Here is a 20,516-nt window from a genome sequence, read left to right as displayed (position 1 = left end):
GATAACAGAATTTAAATTTTGGGTGAACAACATAATCCTTTATCATCCCAAAGAACAAATAAGAGCAAAACAGAAAAGAGACAGAAGTGAGAAGATGAGTGAGAAGTCCAATAATCACACCAACAGAAAGTGTTCAACAGTACATTTATTAAGATTATACTATTTACAAGTTAGGCACATTTTCCTAAAAGAAAATAACTGCCCTGCACACACACACACGTCGCACGCACGCACGCACACACACACACACACAGTGTCTTACTTTCCAAAAGGCAGGATGAGAAAAAACGAAGGCCTTCTCAGACCGATTATGATAACTTAGCAAAATGGGTCCAACCCAAAAATATACATATATAACTCAATATACAAAATGACATCAATAATGCTACAGGCTATGGCAAGAGGTACTGTAAGTTACTAGCACACAATTTTACCAGTGGTAAAAAATAGTCCTTGAGCCAGAGTACTGACATTTATATGACTTGAAACAACATACCACAAGACATTGAGGCCTGGAAGGTTTTACGGAGTACCGCTGATTCGTTTTTTTGTGGCCGGCAAATAATCAGTGTCACTGTTATTTGTTTGCATGATAGCTAGTAGTAAACTCTTATTTTTAGGATTGTTCGGAAGGTTTCATAGGATCATAGAAATGCAGGCTAGAGCACAGGCAGCAGATTTACAGTTCTAGAATGTTGAATCATGGGAATGAACTAGGGCCTCACATGACTGAATCTAAGGATACACAACTTGACCGAGTGCATTCTGCTTACACACACACCCAAACGCACGTCAAGGTAGCTCTTATGACTAAAGTCATTAACATGCAACTCGCACACACACAAACAAGCATACATGATAATGATCTTGTACGTGTAGTTCAGTTGGCAGTGATAGCACATACAGTCAGCGTTCAACTGCTCTGGCAGCTGACAGATTGAGTTGTACTGTAGTAAACTGGATATGCAGTGGTTGTATTTCACAGAGAGAAAGGGGAAGCAAGAGAAAGAAAGTCTGAGCATTGGTCTTTAGCCCCGCCTTGGCTCCAGTCTGAAGGACAGTTGGGATAAGGTTCTCTGGTTGTCAATCACACTCAATTGACGCACGTAATTCCTTACTTCCTGTGGATTCTTACTGGCTGGAGACGCCTCGGCATCTGTGGGAGGTAGAAACAATGTTAAAACAACCAAGCCTTTTACGGAGTGTCTATTTACAAGTGCAAATAGCCTGCCTTGTTGGAAGAGGCTTTAAATAAAAAAAACAAAATCCCACTGATAACAGGATAAGTGGCATGGAGCGTAAGGTGGGTGGCGCTAACATTTTACACAACAACCCCAGTTTGAATCCGTTTTTTTGAACTCATTCTACTCCCTAATAATTATTTGATTAGAATGAGTAAAAACTATTTTTTTATCTGCAACCCACACTGTAAAAATGTATAAAAAATTTTTTTTACAGAAAAATACTGTAAAAATGCTATAGTAAAAAAAAATATATATTTTAATAAATTGGTTAAATGCAAGTTACTGCAAATGTGGGCTTTTATTGTCCTAAACATTAATCAACTCACACATTAGCTGTGGGAAACCAATAGAATCTCAAGCATGATGCTTGATGTGCAAGAACCAATGAGGTTCATTCTCCTGTTACGCAGAACATTTAAGCTTCTGCAAGAACCAATGAGGTTTGTTCTCGCACGTCAAGCAGTTAAGGTTTAGCTTCTGTTTATGGTTGCTGATCAATCTTTATATGAATAAAAGCCTAAATTGAATCTGTTGTTATTTAGTTATATTATCTAGTTTTTTGCATTATTTATTGTCATGTGCGTTACTTTGATTCATAATGCAACTTTCTATTGTACATGAACTATTATGCAGGTTATCAGAACATTTTAAAGTAAAAAACAGATTTTTTTTAATTAAATATATGGTTATAAGTTGTAAAATATATCACAGTACTTTTTATTTTATTTTTACTGTAAATTTCTGGCAACCACAACTGCTAGTTTTTTATACGTAAATTTAATGGGATATGTTTACAATAATTTTATACATACATTTATACATTTTTACAATTTGTTGTGATTTAATAGGGATCCCTGCAATTCTACCTCCAGACATGGCCAGTTATGTTTTCCCAAACGCCTAGCCTCAGATTGTTATGAATATGATATGATTAAGCAATCTCTGGGATGTAGGCAGCACACACAGGCAGACCTTAGTGAGAGAGCATTAGTGTGTAGATGACTCACTGAAGGGCTGGCTCCTGCAGTGCCTCACCGCCCGGACTGTGTTAGCAATCAGCCGCTGAGGACAGAAAAACATAGAAATATAAATATGTTCTAGCTGGTCAGATAGTGGAGCAGATCCAGTGTTGTTATTGTGAACTGAAACTATTATAAATCACTTCGTTAGTTGAAATAAAGCACAATAAAATATAAATATTAGATTAAAAAAAAACTTCAGCATAAAAAACTAGAGACATTTTGCCTTGCCAACTAACTGAAATAAAATAAGTTAGGGTTGCTGAGCACTTAAACGACTGAAAGTGAAAAAAAAAGAAAGACAAAGAAATATTCAAACAAATAACAGTTACAAAAGCACATAACAAAATTACAAACACTTCAGCTAAAATATAAAATGAAAGCTGAAATATAAAAGATAAAATCTAATTCAAACTATAATAGTATATAAATAATACTAAAATAACACTACAACAGACTCACCATCTTCTCAAAGTTCACCAGTCCGTCAATAAAAGTCTTATTCCCCTCATGAGTGAATGTCATGTCTGATAGGAGAAAAAACAGGTCATGCTGCAAAACAGAACAATGCGACGACAAGTATTTATTATTTAAAAAAAAAATTGGAGCTAGGCCCCACCCACACCTTTAATTAGAAGGGGCATAAAGGGAATGATTGGCGGCTCCATCTTAGCCACAGTGAGGCGGTATGAACGGTGATTCCTGGATGGATCCTGAGCACAACATATAAATCATAGTTAAATGATGACTTTCAATCACACAATCATTTCTATAGAAATATTGCTGGAATTCAAAATGTTTGAAATAAGACTCACTAGTAAACTTTCAAACTCTGCGTAGAACTTCTTGAACTTACTAGGTAGTTTCTAAAAAAAAGGGGGAAAAATGTGGCCATTGATACATTAGTCATATTTGCTAAGACCTTTGTGTTCAATGTGTCAATTTTTAACAACGTGACACTGATTTTTTATTACCATGGCCTATTACTCTATTCAAAATTACATGAAAATTGCAATGATTTCAATAAATCTCTTGTATTTCCATGTGAAATCCATGTAGAAGTTTAAACTTTTAGTTTGGTTCCTTGGTTCTTTTGATCCAGACCAAAAAAGTAAATTATTAAGTCCTGGTTCGCTTATTGTTCACACTGTTATTTAAACAGAAGGATCCCATGAAGTCACCAACATAATTAATTGTTCTATATCTGCGAGAGTGTGGGCAGGCTTTTGATATCGCGACTGTACTTCCCATAGACAGTAAAAGAAATGGACAGAGCTATCCCATTGACTTCAACGGCAGAAAATGAGGCCAATCAGAGGCACTCACTTCCTGATGGCTGAGCGAACTGCGCAGGCTCAGACTGAGCTTGACGACGTAGATGTGACGTGAGCCTCCTGTCTGACAGTTCTAAGTCTTCTAGTAGTTATGAAAAGTGAAATCTGAATCACGTTGTTTTAATATTTTCTCCCGTTGCTTTTGGCTTACTATGGGCTTCTTCCCATTCTTCTCCCTTGACTTTATCGGTCTTTATCTCGCCACGTCCCCCCGACTGCCTCATAGACAGTAAAAGATTGTTTCTGAGCGTCTCCTCCTGTCTATACTGTAATTTCTCAACTGTGTGACAGAGTCGCGTTGGTTATGACGCAATTGTTAGCCTATTTTTACAAAAAAAGCTTCTACTGGGCGATAGTGTAAGATACAAGGTAACGGAGCCTTTTATGCATTGTCGTGTTTCTTAAGAAATAAACAATGGACAAATGGAGTCTTTAAACGCCTCAGATGTAAATTTATTCACTGTCAAAGTGACTCAAAAATGAATGGGAGTCAATGGGATGCTAACAGTAGGTGATGGCTTGGTTAGCAATGGCAGCCCCTATGGGTGGAACGCTTTCCGAGTGCTAGATTACCCCCTTGGTACTTCCTGTTCAACTTCCTGCTCTCTACTGCGCAGACTCGGTCCCAAGATGTCAGTGCCATTCAGGCCGCCTGAAAGCTTCAAATCTGGCAAGCGGAAACGGATGATGTCGAGTCGTCCATATTTTTTTACGGTCTATGGTAGACCCTTATATGACTGTGTCAAAATGTGTCTTTTTAAAAATCTGATCAATTGACCTTTTTTATGACATTTGTTTGAGCACTTGACATTTTATAAGAAGATTTTAAAGATTTGGTTATAAGCACTTTTCAAAATATGAAACCAACCTGAATATAAAAATGACTTTTCTAAGATTATGGCACATGTGTTTTAAAATAGACTGAGTTGTGCAATGCGGCACTGACCTCCCATGTCTGGCTGAGTCTGCTCACGGCTGGGTTGCACATGCCCATGATAATGGCGAAGAAAGAGTTCAGATTCTTAAACTCTCTACAGCTGAGGGAATACATTTTGAACGCATCAAGTCAGATCCAAATCATAATTTTTGTTCAATTAAAATATGTGTGCTGAAGAACTCACTGGGCAGCAATCTTGATGAACTTCTTGAGTAGCTGCACCCGTTTGCTGAGCGTCCCGCACAGACAGACCTCCGTCACCACCCACAGCTGCACCTGATTAAAGCGCTTCAGAAACAGCTCCAGATTTGCTGTAGAGCGTCTGTATGCCTGCCTTCCGAACGTATGATACACCAACTCATACTGCACACAAACACACACAGTCAAACTGCATGTTTTATGGGTTAAAAATATAATTTGTGTGTGTCCACATGTTTTTCTCTCCTGGTTGGGACTTAAACCTGAATGCACACTTCATGGAGACTCGTGGGGACTTGTGCCTAAATTGAGGTCCCCATTAGGGAAACAAGCTTATAAATCATACAGAATGAGTTTATTTGATTTATATATATATATATATATATATATATATATATATATATATATATATATATATATATATATATATATATATATATATAAATGCAGAAGGTTTTGTGTGATGGGTAGGTTTAGGGGTAGGGTTAGTGTAAGAGGTTAGAACATACAGTTTGGACAGTATAAAAAAACTGAGTCCCCATAAGACTGTAAACCAGAGGTGTGTTTGTGTGTATCACTGTATGGACATCTTTACCTCATGTACACAGCTGAAAAGCTCCCAGTCATACTGGGTCATCTGGAAGGCCAGATCTTTAGAGCTCATCAGCTCAAAACTGGACATAGACCCTGTGGAGGGACCCTCCTGCTCTGGAAGCGGATTCTACACACATATACACAGTCATTACTAAATGCACACAAATGCAAAAAACTACTTAATTTGTACACTTACTTAAAGTTGCCCCAATTATGCTATTGTAAAGGTTCATAAATTGGTTTTGGAGGTCTCCTACAATATATTTACATGTATCCAAGGTCAAAACACTCTTTAGAGTCTCTCTAAACCCCTCCTTTTCAAGAGCCAAACGCACATTACCATATCTGAATTTGAGCTCCGGAGGCTTCCTCAGCATTTGTACAGGAACAGTAATGATGGATGCATCTATCCATCCACCCATTCTATCATTCCATTCATCCATCCATTGTTCAATCAATCAATCCATCCATCCAACCATCCATGGTTATAGCATTCCATCCATCCATCCATCCATCCATCCATCCATCCATCCATCCATCCATCCATCCATCCATCCATCCATCCATCCATCGTTATATAATTCCATCCATCCATCCATCCATCCATCCATCCATCCATCCATCCATCCATCCATCCATCCATCCATCCATCCATCCATCCATCCATCAGATGAGACGTTAAACCGAGGTCCTGACTCTCATGTGGTCATTAAAAATCCCAGGATGTCCTTCAATAAAGAGTAACCCCGGCATCCTGGCCAAATTTGCCCATTGGCCTCTGTCATTATGCTTTATGGCCTCCTAATCATCCCCATATATATATCTCCTCTCCACCAATCAGCTGGTGTGTGGTGGGCGTTCTGGTGCAATATGGCTGCTGTCGCATCATCCAGGTGGATGCTGCACATTGGTAGTAGTAGAGGAGATTCCCCCCTTCCATGTAAATATGTACATATAAATGTAACAAATTAATTAATTAATCCATCCATCCATATATCCATCATTCTATTCTTCCATCCATCCATTTAGCCAGCCATCCAAAATTCTATCGTATCATCCATCCATCCGTCATTCTATCTTTCCATTCATCCATCCATTGATTGTTCCATCCATCCATCCATCCATCCATCCATACATACATACATACCCAAAAGTCTAGGATTACTTGTGGACATGGTATTACATATTGCTTATTTATTTTTTCTAATTAGAAATGTTATGGATTTCTAAAAAATCCATAAAAATGTAGTATATGAGCTTGTATATGACCGATTAACTTGAACCCAAGTGCATGTAAAGTGGTTCTGCTCTCGCAGCACAGAAAACATTCTCAACAAGTCGACAACACAAACCAAACTCTTCCAAGCCTCACCTACAACTAGCGTTCGAGGGAGGGTCAAAGTAGACAACACTTTTCACGGGCAGCCAATGAAGACTATAGGCTGGCATTATCCAAATTTGTTACAAACCTTGTACAGGAAGTAAGGCTGGAATTTTTGACTTTATCGAGTCTGGTGTGGAAGAACCTTTAGACCCTGGTCTAATGGATTGACATTTGTAAGTGTGCTTTAAATGTCCAAATACTCTACATTTGATCTCACCAGTGAATCAAGCTGTTCTCTGGAGCAGGCAAACATTCGTCCGTTCACTCCCAGCGACTGGAACACTGATACATCATTGGGCTTTAAAATCTGCTTTTCTGTAAAGAAATAAAGCTCTGAATTAGTCAGACCACAAATCACATTCGGAACACTTTCAGCTGTACGAGGTCAACACCAAATAAATCATATAGATTTTACGCACTTTATTTACGAACTTTAATCTTTAGACTACCACATAAACTTCAAACTATTATTAGATTTACACTTTCACTGGGACTTTCTGAAAGGTTTCATTTGAAACTGATCTCAGGTGGATTACGTAATACAGAATGTTGCTAGAGCAACAAAAGGGCTAAATAGCTACAAGGTTTTGTGTGTATTTGTTTGTCACATCTCCAGGGGCAACTAATATTTGATCATGCATCAGTGTGTGTGTGTGTGTGTGTGTGTGTGTGTGTATGTATTCCATGCATGTATGTGGACCACCTCCTGATGCGCTGAGGTTTATCAAAAGCAGTTCTTCAGTCGACCCCAGTTTATCCGCCACAGCTGCGGTCACCTCTCTCCCCGTGGCCAGCACAGGAACACGAATAGTAGTGTAAGTGTGATCACTGCAGTACACCTTCAAGAGAACTACACACCCATGGAAAGACAAAGATGAAGAGAGGGCATTTAAATGATTAATTGATCCATCTGTCGTTCTATTTTTCCATTTATCCATCTGCTGTTCTTTCATTCCATTCATCAATCTATACTTCTATCATGCCATCCATCAATCCATCATCCTATTGTTCCATGCATCCATCAGTTGTTCTATCATTTTATACATCCATTCATCGTTCTTTCATTCCATCCATCCATCCGTCCATCATTCTATCATTCCATTCATCCAGTGTTCTATTATTCCATCATCAATCCATTGATTGTTCTATTGTTCCATCTATCTATCGATTCATCCGTCATTCTATCATTCCATCCATCCATCATCCATCCACACATCTACCCATCCATCCATAGTTCTATCATTCCTCCCTTTATCCATAGTTCTATCATTCCATCCAGCCATCCATCCATCCATTGATTGTTCTATTGTTCCATCCATATATCCATCCATCCATCCATCCATCGATCCATACATCCATTCGTCCATCCATCAGTGTATCAAAATGAGTAGAAAAATAGTAAAAAGTTTAAATAATAAAAATAAAAGTTTAAAAGAAAAAAGACCATGATTTTCAGTATTTCTTATTAGTATTTAGTCATTTTTTGCTGTTAATGGGTGTGTTTACATGCGTGTTCTTAAGCCGATTATGCCTAATAAGCTGACAATGAACATGGTCATGTAAACGTGGTAACCCGTTTTCTTTTATCGGAGTAAGGTCATAAACGGCGTAAGAATCAACCGGTCGGGACAGGTCGTTTTTTGCCTCTTACCTGATTTCGCGCTGCATATAAACGCATTAACCTGCTTTCTGTCGGCTTATTGAAGTGTGTGTGTAAAACGCAAACTTAGAGCAGATTTAAATGCATCCAGACAGGGCGAGCTAGCGTTTTGTATAAAATAAGGACATATATCTCAAACGCAGACTCTTTTAAGACCCAGAAAATTGTAAAGATGTGTTCTTCTCATCTCATGCAGCAGAAGTAGAAGAGGTTCAGTCAAAACGCTGCATCTGGAACTGCATAAGGGATAATATGAGCCGTAAATCTCCAGCTGACACGGTGCACGCTTTATTTAACATCACAACTGACGTAACATTTGAAAAACTCAGAATCAGATACGGACATTATATTTTAGATGTCACTACAAGGAAATAATCCGGTTTATTAATAAAGTCATGTAAACGCGGTTTACTTGCATTGTCGGTTTACTGGTTTGCATGTAAACGCACCCATTGACAGCAGTATTAAAGCTAACATGAGCTCCAAAGGTTGTGCAAAACCTGGTGATTATGGTTTCATGATTATGACATAGTGATTATAAAGTAGTGCAGCACCTTATATTTCATATTCATTGCATTTTTTAAAACAAACCTTTCCTTTGAATAGGTTTAAATTGGATACAGTTACTTACTATCATCAAAGCTCCTCATTGGCTGCTTTTTTGCAAGCCTCTCCTCTCCAGAGCTGAACTGTCGCAGGAGGACTTTTTGCTAAGACATTACAGAGAAGAAAGTTCATAATTATAAAGCAAAACTTTTAAAAAAAAAATGCATATGGACACAGCTGATAATTTATTACTTTTACCAATCAACATGATTTAGAAAACAGATTTACAGTAGATCTATAAATAACAAACATAAAATGTGAGAAAGCAGATATGCATTACCTTTTTTTGGGTGGTTCGTGCATCATCTGGACTGAGACAGTAAAAGGAATAAACAAATGGGGCATCAGTAACACTTAAAATTCACATCAAATAACTAATATCAGTCCAAAAGGTACATACACAACACACTAAAAACCTACTACTGTTTGATGATCCTCTCAAGCTCAGGCAGTAGCTCCTTCAGTGGACGCAAAACTCTTGCATCATTAGATACGAACCCATGCAGCTCCTGCATACACACAAAACACATTCCGCATGCTTATCATGTTACAGTTTTTCTCAGCTGTTTCTCAAATCATCCTTAAAATCAGCAAAACAGTTAGTACATTTCCTAGACAATTCATTTCCTACACAATTCATAGAAATAGTGAAAAAACCTTAGTTCATCTCTCAAAAACAAATATTTATGTCAATGAACAGATCAGTGCCTCCAAAATGACAAGTCCTTGTGTCATCGTTCACAAACAAGATAGTCTAAATGTTTAGCCATATTATCAATGACAGTGATTGAAACTGAACAAGGCTGCACCTTTTTCTGTACAAATCGACACGTTACTGTACATGGGTTTTTGATCACAAGAGACTGGACAGGATTTACAGTAACATGCTTTTACTGTTTGTCTGTCAAAAAATTACTGTAAAATGTCACTGCCACATATAAATGAATGAAAAACACATTCATGAACTGTGTAAATTCATGTGTATGTGTGATATAGTATGCATCTGTGTAAAGTTTATTAAGCTTACTACATTGGAAGTGAAATATGAAACTGTGCATGTAAAAATGCTACTGTAATATGAAGACTACTGCATGTATACCGTATTAGAGTACAATGCACATTGCTGAAATAGATGCCTGATCTATGAAATGCTTGAATTGTTGAGGAAAATGTTGTTCTCCCAATGTTCGACTGCACCTTTAGACCTGCCTCAGCCATTATAAGGTCATGATTCAGAACATAGTTCACAATAGTGGGCCTTATTTCATGTGACTATGTGCTTTGCCTCTTTTACCTCTACCTCTCTTTTGCCTCCCTACTCTTCCAGCACACATCCTTAACTCTCTTCTTCTCCCCAGCTGTTGATCCTGTTTGTTTCTTTGTTGTTCTTCCATTATCAGAAATTGTTACACTGTGTTGTGCTCTGTCTTTACCTGTTTTCCAATTGAACATTCATGACATTCATGATTTTTTAGAGAACTGGTTGATCATTGATATAATGCTTTACATTCCCTTTCAATAGTGAAATTCAAGATTCACTTGCACAATTCATAAATTCATTCATTTTTACAAAAAACATAATAGAAATATATAGAAGATATTCTTAACACATCATGTAACTAGCTCAACCACTTTGCAATCAATGCCTTATGCAATGAACTAATGACTAGATATTCTGAGGGGTAAGACTATTCAACAGAGAACCATAAGAATAAGGAACTGTTTTCATCATGTGCACAAGTGACTAGATGGTGTGGAGGTTGAACAAGCAGTTTTGAGAATTTCATTTCTGATCTGAGAAATGTACCAAAGCCACTGAGACAAACTGTAATAGTCACTTACAGATTCATGCATTTTCTGACACATCTCCATGCAGGCTGGTGGTAATTCATTTTATGCCAGCGCATGTGTGTGTTTGTGTGTTTGTGTATGATTCTAACCTCCAGAAAGCTGAGCGCAGTGTCATCCTCCAGCAGATGGTGGCCCTGCAGGGCAGCCCAGCGCAGAGCCAAGCTGAGCACCCGTCTCTTGCTGGCAACAGCGTAGTCTAGACGCTCCTGCTCTGAGCCCTGAGAGGCCTGAGAGTGGTAGGTACACAAACGCTAAGGAACATATGCATACTTAGAAAAACAGTGTGCTGTTCAAACAGACAGAGAGAAAGACAAATATACTGTGTTATACTGTGTTGTAATATTTTCTTCTATTTTCTTTATTATTACCATCAATTATTATTATTTATGTTCATATGGATTATTATTTATGTTATTCGCTTTGGCAATATTGTATTTTTACATTCATGCCAATAAAGCAATCTTGAATCGAAAGACAGACAGACAGAGACATAGACAGACAGACATGTACAGACTCAGTGAATGTACAGACTCTTGAGCATGTACAGACTCAGTGAATGTACAGACTCTTGAGCATGTACAGACTCAGTGAATGTACAGACTCAGTGAATGTACAGACTGTTGAGCATGTACAGACTCAGTGAACACAGTCTGAGCATAGAGCAGACACAGACAGACCTGGCTGCCGAAGGAAAAGCGACTGTGTCCTCACTGCACAGAGAAGCAGCTGGAAATAGAGCTACACTTCTTGACATTCTGCCCCAATTATAAAAACATTTATAGAGACACATTCTATCCCCTTTTCACAACCCATCAGAAAGACTTCCTTCAAAAATCAAATATGGACAAATTCACACCCCTTCTAGGAGAAAGCCCAGCGAACGCAAACCTGGCTGCCAGATATGTGAGGTCCTGTCACGAAAAAAGAGCCTCCAGCAGGACAGAGCTTACAACTGTGTAATATTAGAAGATTGGACATTTTTATTGCTATGTTTATTTTCATGTAATTTTATTTTATTTGTATTATTATTTATTTTTTATAGTGTTATGAATGCTTTGGCAATGTAAAGTTCCCTTTCGGGGAACTCGAGCTGCGTCGAAACGCTGTGAGAACGCCTCTGTTTAAATGCGTCGTGAAGCGCCTGTAGAACCATTCCATCGGAAAAAAGATCGATCGTCGGCGTGATGACGTCATCGACCGGAAGCTATAAAACGTCCGTGAAAACAATCAGGAACTAGCTTCTGAGCCTTCAGCAAGCGATCTGTGTGAACCTGTCTGTCTATTTGGTGTTTTTGTCTGTCTATTATACAAGAAAGCAGAGATTTTCCACCCTTTTTGTTAAATATTACATATATTAACAGAAAAAAGAGAAAATAAATAGATAGAAATGGCGAGTGAAAGCAGCAATTTCAGAAAGTGTGTTCCTCCCTGCCCACGCTACATCACGGGCGGGGACACACATCTTCTCTGTGTTGCATGCTTGGGAGCGCAGCATGCCCAGGCAGCCCTCGAGGGGGCTGCTTGCGAGCACTGTGAGCGTATGCCACTGAGAACGCTGCGCTCCCGCCGGGCACTCTTCGAGGAGGGTGCCTCGGCTCGTGTTCCCCGCGGCTCTGGTCCCGCTGCCGCCGAGGCGGAGCGGAGGCTGCAGTCGTGGGGATCACAATTGGATGTTGCAGAGGGGTTAGAGACGGGCGCTGCCTTATCTCTGCCCTCACCTGCTCCATCCAGCGGTTCTTCTCGGGGCATGGAAGCACGCATGGCGGTTTCTTCCCCCCCGAGAGAGCCGCCGGTACTTCATCTGTCCAGCTCTGAGGAGGTGGACGTTGAAAGTATCGATACTGAAGATTCGCCACTTCAGTCCCCTGCTAGTGAGGAGCTAGTTGAGGTTTTGACGCGAGCAGTGGCCAGATTAAACATCGACTGGCCCACTGAAAGATCTGAGGCAGGAAGAAAACGTCATAGTAAGCTAGACGAACGCTTCCTGCCGTCTCGCGCTTCAGAACCTCAGCGACGGGGCCTGCCGTTCTTCCACGATTTGCACACCGAGGTGGCAAGATCGTGGAAGAGACCGGCTTCATATCGTGTCTTCAGCCCGCAGACTTCGGTCTACAGCAACATTTGCGGGCTGAGACAGTATGGTTATGGGGCGATGCCAAAGGTTGAAGAGACGCTTGCGAGCCATCTCTTGCCTTCCTCGGCATCGTCCCTGAAGGCCCCGACTTTACCCACCAGACCTCTAAAAACAACGTCGGCGATGGTGGGTAAAGCGTACTCGGCGGCGGGTCAAGCGGCTGCATGCCTGCACACGATGGCTATCGTGCAGGCATACCAGGCTGACCTGCTAAGGGATTTGGACGGTAGTGATGCTGTGGGGGGTGATATTATCGCTGAATTAAGATCATCAGCCGATCTAGCTCTCCGGGCCACCAAGGAGACGGCCAGATGTGTGGGCCGCTCCATGGCAGCATTGGTGGCTACGGAGAGGCATCTATGGTTAAACCCCACAGACATCAAGGAGAGGGAGAAAGCCTTTCTGCTCGATGCGCCGCTTTCTCCTGGAGGCCTCTTCGGTGACGCAGTTCACACTGTCACCGAGAGGTTCCAGGAGTCGAAAAAGCAAGCTGCGGCGCTCAAGCAGTTCCTCCCTCTCCGGGTCCAGGTCCCTGGGGCTGCTGCTGATACCACCAAGCAGCCCAAGCCGAGTACGAGCTCCTCCTACAGGGCTCAGCAGAAACAGAGCGTCGCTGCCCGAGCTCCCCCTCAGCGTGGGGACGAGGGGCGGCGCTCTCAGACGAGGCCTTCGAGGGGCAGGGCTGATCTGCGGACAGTCCTGATCGCCAAGAAGGCCTCGTCGAAGCGTTCCTGACGCCAGAAGCGTCAGGACGCTGAGGGTGGTTCCCCCCGTAGGGAAACGGTGCTTACCCCTGCCTACGGTACCCGTTTCCCTACGGCACCCTCGGGGGGCCGCGCTGCCAACCCTGCCGCAATGCCGGGGCGCAGTCGGTCTCCGCGGGCCACCCGAGGGTGGTCCGCACCCCCTTCGGGGGGTCCCCGAGCAGTCAAGTCAGTTGTTCCCTGCCGGTCCGCCGCTTCAGGGCACTGTGCTTGTTGCTCAAAATACACCAGAGGCCAGCCTCGAGAGGCTGGTTCCCTTAGTAGATTTTCTAGACGAGTGGAAACGTCTACCAAATATATCTCGTTGGGTCCTGCAGATAATAGAAAGGGGGTACGCCATTCAATTCGGAAGTCGGCCACCTCCTTTCTGCGGTGTCCTGCCTACAGAGGTGGGCCCGGAGCAGGCTCTGGTAATGGCACAGGAAGTAGAGACACTCCTGCAAAAAGGGGCTATAGAGAGGGTTCCCCCTCCCAGCAGGGAGTCTGGCTTTTACAGCCGTTACTTCATCGTGCCGAAGAAGGATGGGGGCTTACGCCCGATATTAGATCTGCGGCTATTGAATCGCTCGGTGGCCAAGCTCAAATTCAAGATGCTTACACTCAGACAGATTGTAGCGCAGGTCAAATCGGAGGATTGGTTTGTCACCATAGACCTCAAAGATGCGTATTTTCATGTCTCCATCCTTCCACATCACAGGAAGTTCCTGAGGTTTGCCTTCGGGGGAGAGGCATACCAATATCGTGTACTTCCCTTCGGTCTAGCACTGTCACCCCGCACGTTCACCAAGTGTGTGGATGCAGCTCTGGCGCCGCTGCGTCTACAGGGCATCCGCATATTGAACTATATCGACGACTGGCTGATTCTAGCGAATACAGAGCAGATGGCGGTTCAGCATCGAGATGCTGTTCTCGCCCATATGTCGAAGCTAGGGTTGAGGCTGAACGCCAAGAAGAGTGTGCTTTCTCCGGCTCAGAGAACCACTTTTCTGGGTGTGAACTGGGACTCGGTAATTATGCGGGCGCAATTATCGCCAACACGCATAGCATCGATCCTGGCAGCCGCCAAAGAACAGAAGCTAGGCCGAGCCGTCACTGTGAAACAGTTCCAGAAAACTGTTAGGTCTCATGGCAGCAGCGTCCAACGTGATACCTTTTGGCCTACTGTACATGAGGCCACTGCAGTGGTGGCTCAAGACAAAAGGGTTCTCCCCGAGGGGAAATCCGCTCCGCACGATCAAAGTCACGCGGCGATGCCTACGTGCTCTGGTCATGTGGAAAAACCCGGGGTTTTTATCTCAGGGTCCCGTGTTGGGGGCTCTTGTTCGTCGCGTAACGCTAACGACAGACGCCTCTCTCACGGGCTGGGGGGCGACCATGAGTGGTCGCTCGTCCCAGGGTCTATGGCAGGAGCATCAGCGGCACTGGCACATAAATCGGCTAGAGATGCTCGCAGTGTTTCTTGCATTGAAACAGTTCCTGCCCGACCTCAGGGGCCACCATGTACTAGTCAGAACAGACAACACGTCCGTGGTGGCCTACATAAACCACCAGGGGGGTCTGAAGTCTCGTCCGTTGGACAAATTGGCACATCGGATCCTCCTGTGGGCCCAAGGGAAGTTGCTGTCAGTCAGGGCAGTATATATCCCGGGGGCCCTGAATCAGGAAGCAGACAGCCTGTCGAGACAGGGGCCGAGGCCCGGGGAATGGAGACTCCATCCAGAGGTGGTGGAGCTCCTTTGGAAGGTTTATGGGAAGGCAGAGATAGACCTGTTCGCTTCGGCGGAGAATTCTCACTGCCCGCAGTGGTTTTCTCTGACCCATCCGGCCCCGCTGGGGCTGGATGCCATGGTACAGGAGTGGCCGAGGCTGCCTCGGTACGCCTTCCCCCCGATTGTCCTGCTTCCAGGAGTTCTGGAGAGGGTACGCCGGGACGGGGCCCAGGTACTTCTAGTGGCTCCGAACTGGCCGACCCGAGTATGGTTTGCGGACCTGATATCTCTCCTGGAAGGCTCTCCGATGGAGATTCCGACCAGGAGGGATCTACTCTCTCAGGCGGGCGGGAGATTCCTGCACCCACGCCCAGAGATGTGGAGACTGTGGGCCTGGCCTCTGAGGGGGCTAGGCTCATAGAGGAGGGTCTCTCGGCCGAGGTCGTAGAGACCATCCTACACTCCAGAGCTCCGTCCACAAGGAAGCTGTACGCTTTGAAATGGAGACTTTTCTCAGCATGGTGCAGAGAACGCCAGTGGGATCCAGTTAACTGCCCGGTTGGTACAGTGCTGGAGTTCCTGCAGGAGAGGTTCTCTGCAGGGTTGACCCCCTCCACACTTAAGGTGTACGTGGCGGCCTTGGGTGCTGTCCACGTCCCTTGCAGTGGAGTGTCTTTGGGAAGACACCCTCTAATTACACGCTTCCTTCGTGGCACATTAAGGTTGAGGCCAGTTATGCACTCGAGGGTCCCGGCATGGGACTTGGCCATTGTTTTGAGGGGCTTGTCCGGACCTCCGTTCGAACCTCTGGAGGAGGTTTCGGATAAGTTCCTCACTCTAAAAACCATCTTCCTTTTGGCCATATCATCTCTTAAAAGGATAGGAGATATTCAGTCTCTGTCGGTAGAGCCCTCATGTCTAGAGTTTGCGCCAGGGATGGTGAAAGCATTTCTGCATCCCAGGCCGGGTTATGTCCCCAAGGTTCCTACGAGCCCACGGGGCCCCATCACTCTACAAGCCTTCTGTCCTCCTCCATTTATGACGTCAGACCAGGAAAGATTAAATCTGCTGTGTCCTGTGAGGGCACTGGATACTTATGTCCACAGAGCTGCCCTGTGGAGAAAATCTGAACAATTGTTTGTTTGCTTTGGACCCCCTAAGAAGGGGGCCCCAGTATCCAAGCAGAGGATGAGCAAGTGGGTGGTCGAGGCCATCTCACTTGCTTATGAAGCTACCGGGCAGCCGTCTCCACTGGCTGTCCGGGCGCACTCAACCAGGGGTATGGCTGCTTCTAAAGCACTTTTGTCGGGGGCTTCCCTCCATGATATCTGTAACGCGGCCGGTTGGTCGTCTCCTTCTACCTTTGTCAGGTTCTACGAACTAGACCTGGCATCTACTGTAGGGGCACAGGTACTCTCGTAACCGTGTGCGCTTCGGCTTCACACATACGAGACACTTGGTCCTATGGCGATGTGGGTATAAGCGTTCTCACAGCGTTTCGACGCAGCTCGAGTTCCCCGAAAGGGAACGTCTCGGTTACGTATGTAACCCTAGTTCCCTGAGGGAACGAGACGCTGCGTCGCTTTGCCATACTCCCGGCGTGTCCGTGATCACTTACTTCAGGCTTTATCAGAAGTTAGTTCCTGTTTGTTTTCACGGACGTTTTATAGCTTCCGGTCGATGACGTCATCACGCCGACGATCGATCTTTTTTCCGATGGAATGGTTCTACAGGCGCTTCACGACGCATTTAAACAGAGGCGTTCTCACAGCGTTTCGACGCAGCGTCTCGTTCCCTCAGGGAACTAGGGTTACATACGTAACCGAGACGATTTCTTTCACCATGCCAATAAAGCTATTTGAATCTGAATCTGAATCATAAACAGACAGGCAGATAGACTGACAGACAGACAGAGAGATTGACAAACTGACAGACAGACAGAGAGATAGACAGACAGACATAAACAGACAGGCAGATAGACAAACAGACTGACTGACAGACAGAGACATAAACAGACAGACAGATAAATAGACAGAGAGATAGACATAAACAGACAGGCAGATAGACAAACTGACAGACAGACAATGAGAGCAGGAGAGAGAGGCAGACAGACAGAGAGATAGACAGACATAGACATAAACAGACAGATAGCGAGACAGACAGAAAAACAAACAGACAGACTGACTGACTGAGACATAAACAGACAGACAGATAGATAGGCAGACAGACATACTGACCAAGACGCAGACAGACATAAACAGAGAGACAAACAGACAGACTGACTGACAGACAGACAGACAGAGACATAAACAGATAGATAGACAGACAGACTAACAGACAGACATAGACAGACATAAATAGATAGATAGGCAGACAGACATACTGACTGACTGGCAGGCAGACAGACAGAGACATAAACAGATAGACAGACAGACTGACAGAGACATAGACAGACATAAACAGACAGACATACACAGGCAGACAGATTGACAGATAGACTGACAGACAGACTGACTGACTGACAGAGACATAGACAGACATAAACAAACAAACAGACAGACAGACAGACAGACAGACTGACTGACAGACAGACAGAGACAGAAAGCGAGACAGATAGATGAATGAGGACCCAGATAAATATATTATTAGGACCCAGATATTAGTATTTTTATTTTTATTAATAGATAGATAGACAGACAGACAGACAGACAGACAGACAGACAGACAGACAGACAGACAGACAGACTGACTGACTGACTGATTGATTGATTGATTCCACTAGAAGGATATTGGGCCACAAGGGCAGGGCACAGCTGGCTGTTGGGCATGAAGACACAGTGCATGAGCACAAAATCATCCAGAGTCGGATCTGTGGGGGGAAATTATTTGCAGAATTATTAAAATGTAATATAAGGCGTTGGGTGATTAATAAAAACATAACTTTAATCTCATTAAGAGATGAATGAGAAGGTACAGTACCTGGGTCAGAGAAATGAATGTCCAGTCGCATTGTCTCCAGCAGATGCTCTAGAATCTTCTCTGGGCTGCCTGACATCACAGTGTATCTGTCCAGCAAACACATACACAGGAAAAGTAGTTGCATTAAACAAATGCATGGATACTAGATTACTTTATTGTTGATGGATAAAGAAATGATCAGCGACTGAAGGATGTGATCAAATACTTGAAGTGGGCTGGGATGTTTCCATGGCTGGAGGGCCGGAGACTCTTCTGTAGTACCAGAACATCCTGGTCATGCTCTTTTAGACGCACTGTGTTTGCTTCAACATCCTACACACACAAAGAAACCAAAATAAATGCTTCAATACATATGCCATTCAATTTGGCAACCATAAGGGTCAATGATTCACCAACTACTTCAAGTGAATCATTCTCCTGGTGTTTGTATGTCTCAGCACTGCTTTATAAATGTTTGTATACCCTGAGTATACGGTTGAAGTCCTCTTTGTCCACTCTCAGGAAGTGGCAGTTGTCCTCTCTCAGAACGATGGATGCAGCGCGGGGGGCGTCGTTCACCAGGGCCAGTTTGCCAAAATCATCTCCTTCGTGTAGCGTACACACCACACCCTAAAAACACACACAGAGAAGTCAGTCTGAAATCATCTAATAGCATCTGCCACTAGTACCACTCAACATAAATGAATGATAACACATTTAACATTAACAAAAGTTAACAGATTTAATATAAGCTGACATTACCTTGCCATAGATAACAACATTTACTGATCCCTTCTGGATTATATACCAAGAAGTGCCTTCCTCACCTTGATTAAACACTGAAATATAGAAAGCAAGCATACAGAGAACATGACTAAGATAATCTAGAAATTTAAAGAAATTAATAATTTTAGTCAGCACAAATGCAAAAGTGACAATAAAGGTTTTTCTATAATGTTATAAAATATTTCTGTTTCAAACAATTCTATTAATCACAGAATACTGAATAGAAGTATCACAGTTTCCACAAAATATTAAGCAGCACATTTTTTTTTTAACATTGATAATAATAAATGATTCTTAAGCAGCTGATATGCATATTATAATGATTTTTGAAGGATCATGTGACACTGAGGATTGGAGTAATGATGCTGAAAATACAGGTTTGCCATCATCACAGGAATGAATGGCAGAATTGTGATATGTAAATTTAGAATGATGAAATATAAAGTCAGAATGATAAAATATAAAGTCATAATTATGAGAAATAAAGTCATAATTATGAGATATAAAGTCATAATTATGAGATATAAAGTCAGAATTGTGAGATATAAAGTCAGAATTATGAGATATAAAGTCAGAATTGTGAGATATAAAGTCATAATTATGAGATATAAAGTCATAATTATGAGATATAAAGTCAGAATTGTGAGATATAAAGTCAGAATTGTGAGATATAAAGTCAAGAATTATGAGATATAAAGTCTGAATTGTGAGATATAAAGTCAGAATTGTGAGATATAAAGTCTGAATTGTGAGATTTAAAAGTCAGAATTGTGAGATATAAAGTCAAGAATTATGAGATATAAAGTCATAATTATGAGATATAAAGTCTGAATTGTGAGATATAAAGTCAGATTTGTGAGATATAAAGTCATAATTGTGAGATATAAAGTCAGAATGATGAGATATAAAGTCAGAATTGTGAGATATAAAGTCATAATTATGAGATATAAAGTCTGAATTGTGAGATATAAAGTCATAATTATGAGATATAAAGTCAGAATTGTGAGATATAAAGTCAAGAATTATGAGATATAAAGTCATAATTATGAGATATAAAGTCTGAATTGTGAGATATAAAGTCAGATTTGTGAGATATAAAGTCATAATTGTGAGATATAAAGTCAGAATGATGAGATACAAAGTCAGAATTGTGAGATATAAAGTCAAAATTGTGGGATATAAAGTCAGAATAATGAGATATACAGTTAGAATTGCGAGATATACATTAAAATATAAATTTAAAAGGTAATTCCATTGTTTTATCTCACAATTATGATTGTGATACGATACTGTTTTTCTTTCATCACATTCATGCCTTTTTATTTTTTATTCTGTGGC

The 20,516-nt window shown here is 42.3% G+C and overlaps 2 protein-coding genes across 5 annotated transcripts in view; one reads left to right on the top strand and one right to left on the bottom strand.

The window, feature by feature from the left end:
- The window catches only part of hs6st3a (heparan sulfate 6-O-sulfotransferase 3a), a 292,872-nt gene that overhangs the window by 234,676 nt on the left and 37,680 nt on the right, over nucleotides 1-20,516 (top strand). The window lies entirely within an intron of this gene.
- rapgef4b (Rap guanine nucleotide exchange factor 4b) overlaps nucleotides 126-20,516 on the bottom strand; it is a 73,689-nt gene continuing 53,298 nt past the window's right edge. For all 4 annotated transcript variants that reach the window (XM_067458971.1, XM_067458970.1, XM_067458972.1 and 1 more), the window contains 19 exons: nucleotides 19,155-19,231; nucleotides 18,876-19,022; nucleotides 18,619-18,725; nucleotides 18,414-18,499; nucleotides 18,225-18,303; nucleotides 10,917-11,067; nucleotides 9,397-9,485; nucleotides 9,257-9,287; nucleotides 9,002-9,080; nucleotides 7,414-7,560; nucleotides 6,928-7,025; nucleotides 5,328-5,453; nucleotides 4,719-4,897; nucleotides 4,544-4,634; nucleotides 3,079-3,129; nucleotides 2,889-2,976; nucleotides 2,726-2,790; nucleotides 2,252-2,306; nucleotides 126-1,156 (listed from right to left, as the gene is read on the bottom strand). In XM_067458971.1, the coding sequence (XP_067315072.1) occupies nucleotides 1,029-1,156; nucleotides 2,252-2,306; nucleotides 2,726-2,790; nucleotides 2,889-2,976; nucleotides 3,079-3,129; nucleotides 4,544-4,634; nucleotides 4,719-4,897; nucleotides 5,328-5,453; nucleotides 6,928-7,025; nucleotides 7,414-7,560; nucleotides 9,002-9,080; nucleotides 9,257-9,287; nucleotides 9,397-9,485; nucleotides 10,917-11,067; nucleotides 18,225-18,303; nucleotides 18,414-18,499; nucleotides 18,619-18,725; nucleotides 18,876-19,022; nucleotides 19,155-19,231 (1,874 nt within the window). In that variant the 3' untranslated portion in view covers nucleotides 126-1,028. The remainder of the gene's footprint in view (nucleotides 1,157-2,251; nucleotides 2,307-2,725; nucleotides 2,791-2,888; nucleotides 2,977-3,078; nucleotides 3,130-4,543; nucleotides 4,635-4,718; nucleotides 4,898-5,327; nucleotides 5,454-6,927; nucleotides 7,026-7,413; nucleotides 7,561-9,001; nucleotides 9,081-9,256; nucleotides 9,288-9,396; nucleotides 9,486-10,916; nucleotides 11,068-18,224; nucleotides 18,304-18,413; nucleotides 18,500-18,618; nucleotides 18,726-18,875; nucleotides 19,023-19,154; nucleotides 19,232-20,516) is intronic.

This window comes from Pseudorasbora parva, chromosome 12 (assembly GCF_024679245.1).
Source record: "Pseudorasbora parva isolate DD20220531a chromosome 12, ASM2467924v1, whole genome shotgun sequence".
Lineage (NCBI taxonomy): Eukaryota > Metazoa > Chordata > Actinopteri > Cypriniformes > Gobionidae > Pseudorasbora > Pseudorasbora parva.
The sequence above is the reverse complement of the archived record's forward strand: the minus strand, read 5'-3'. Positions and strand labels throughout refer to the sequence as shown.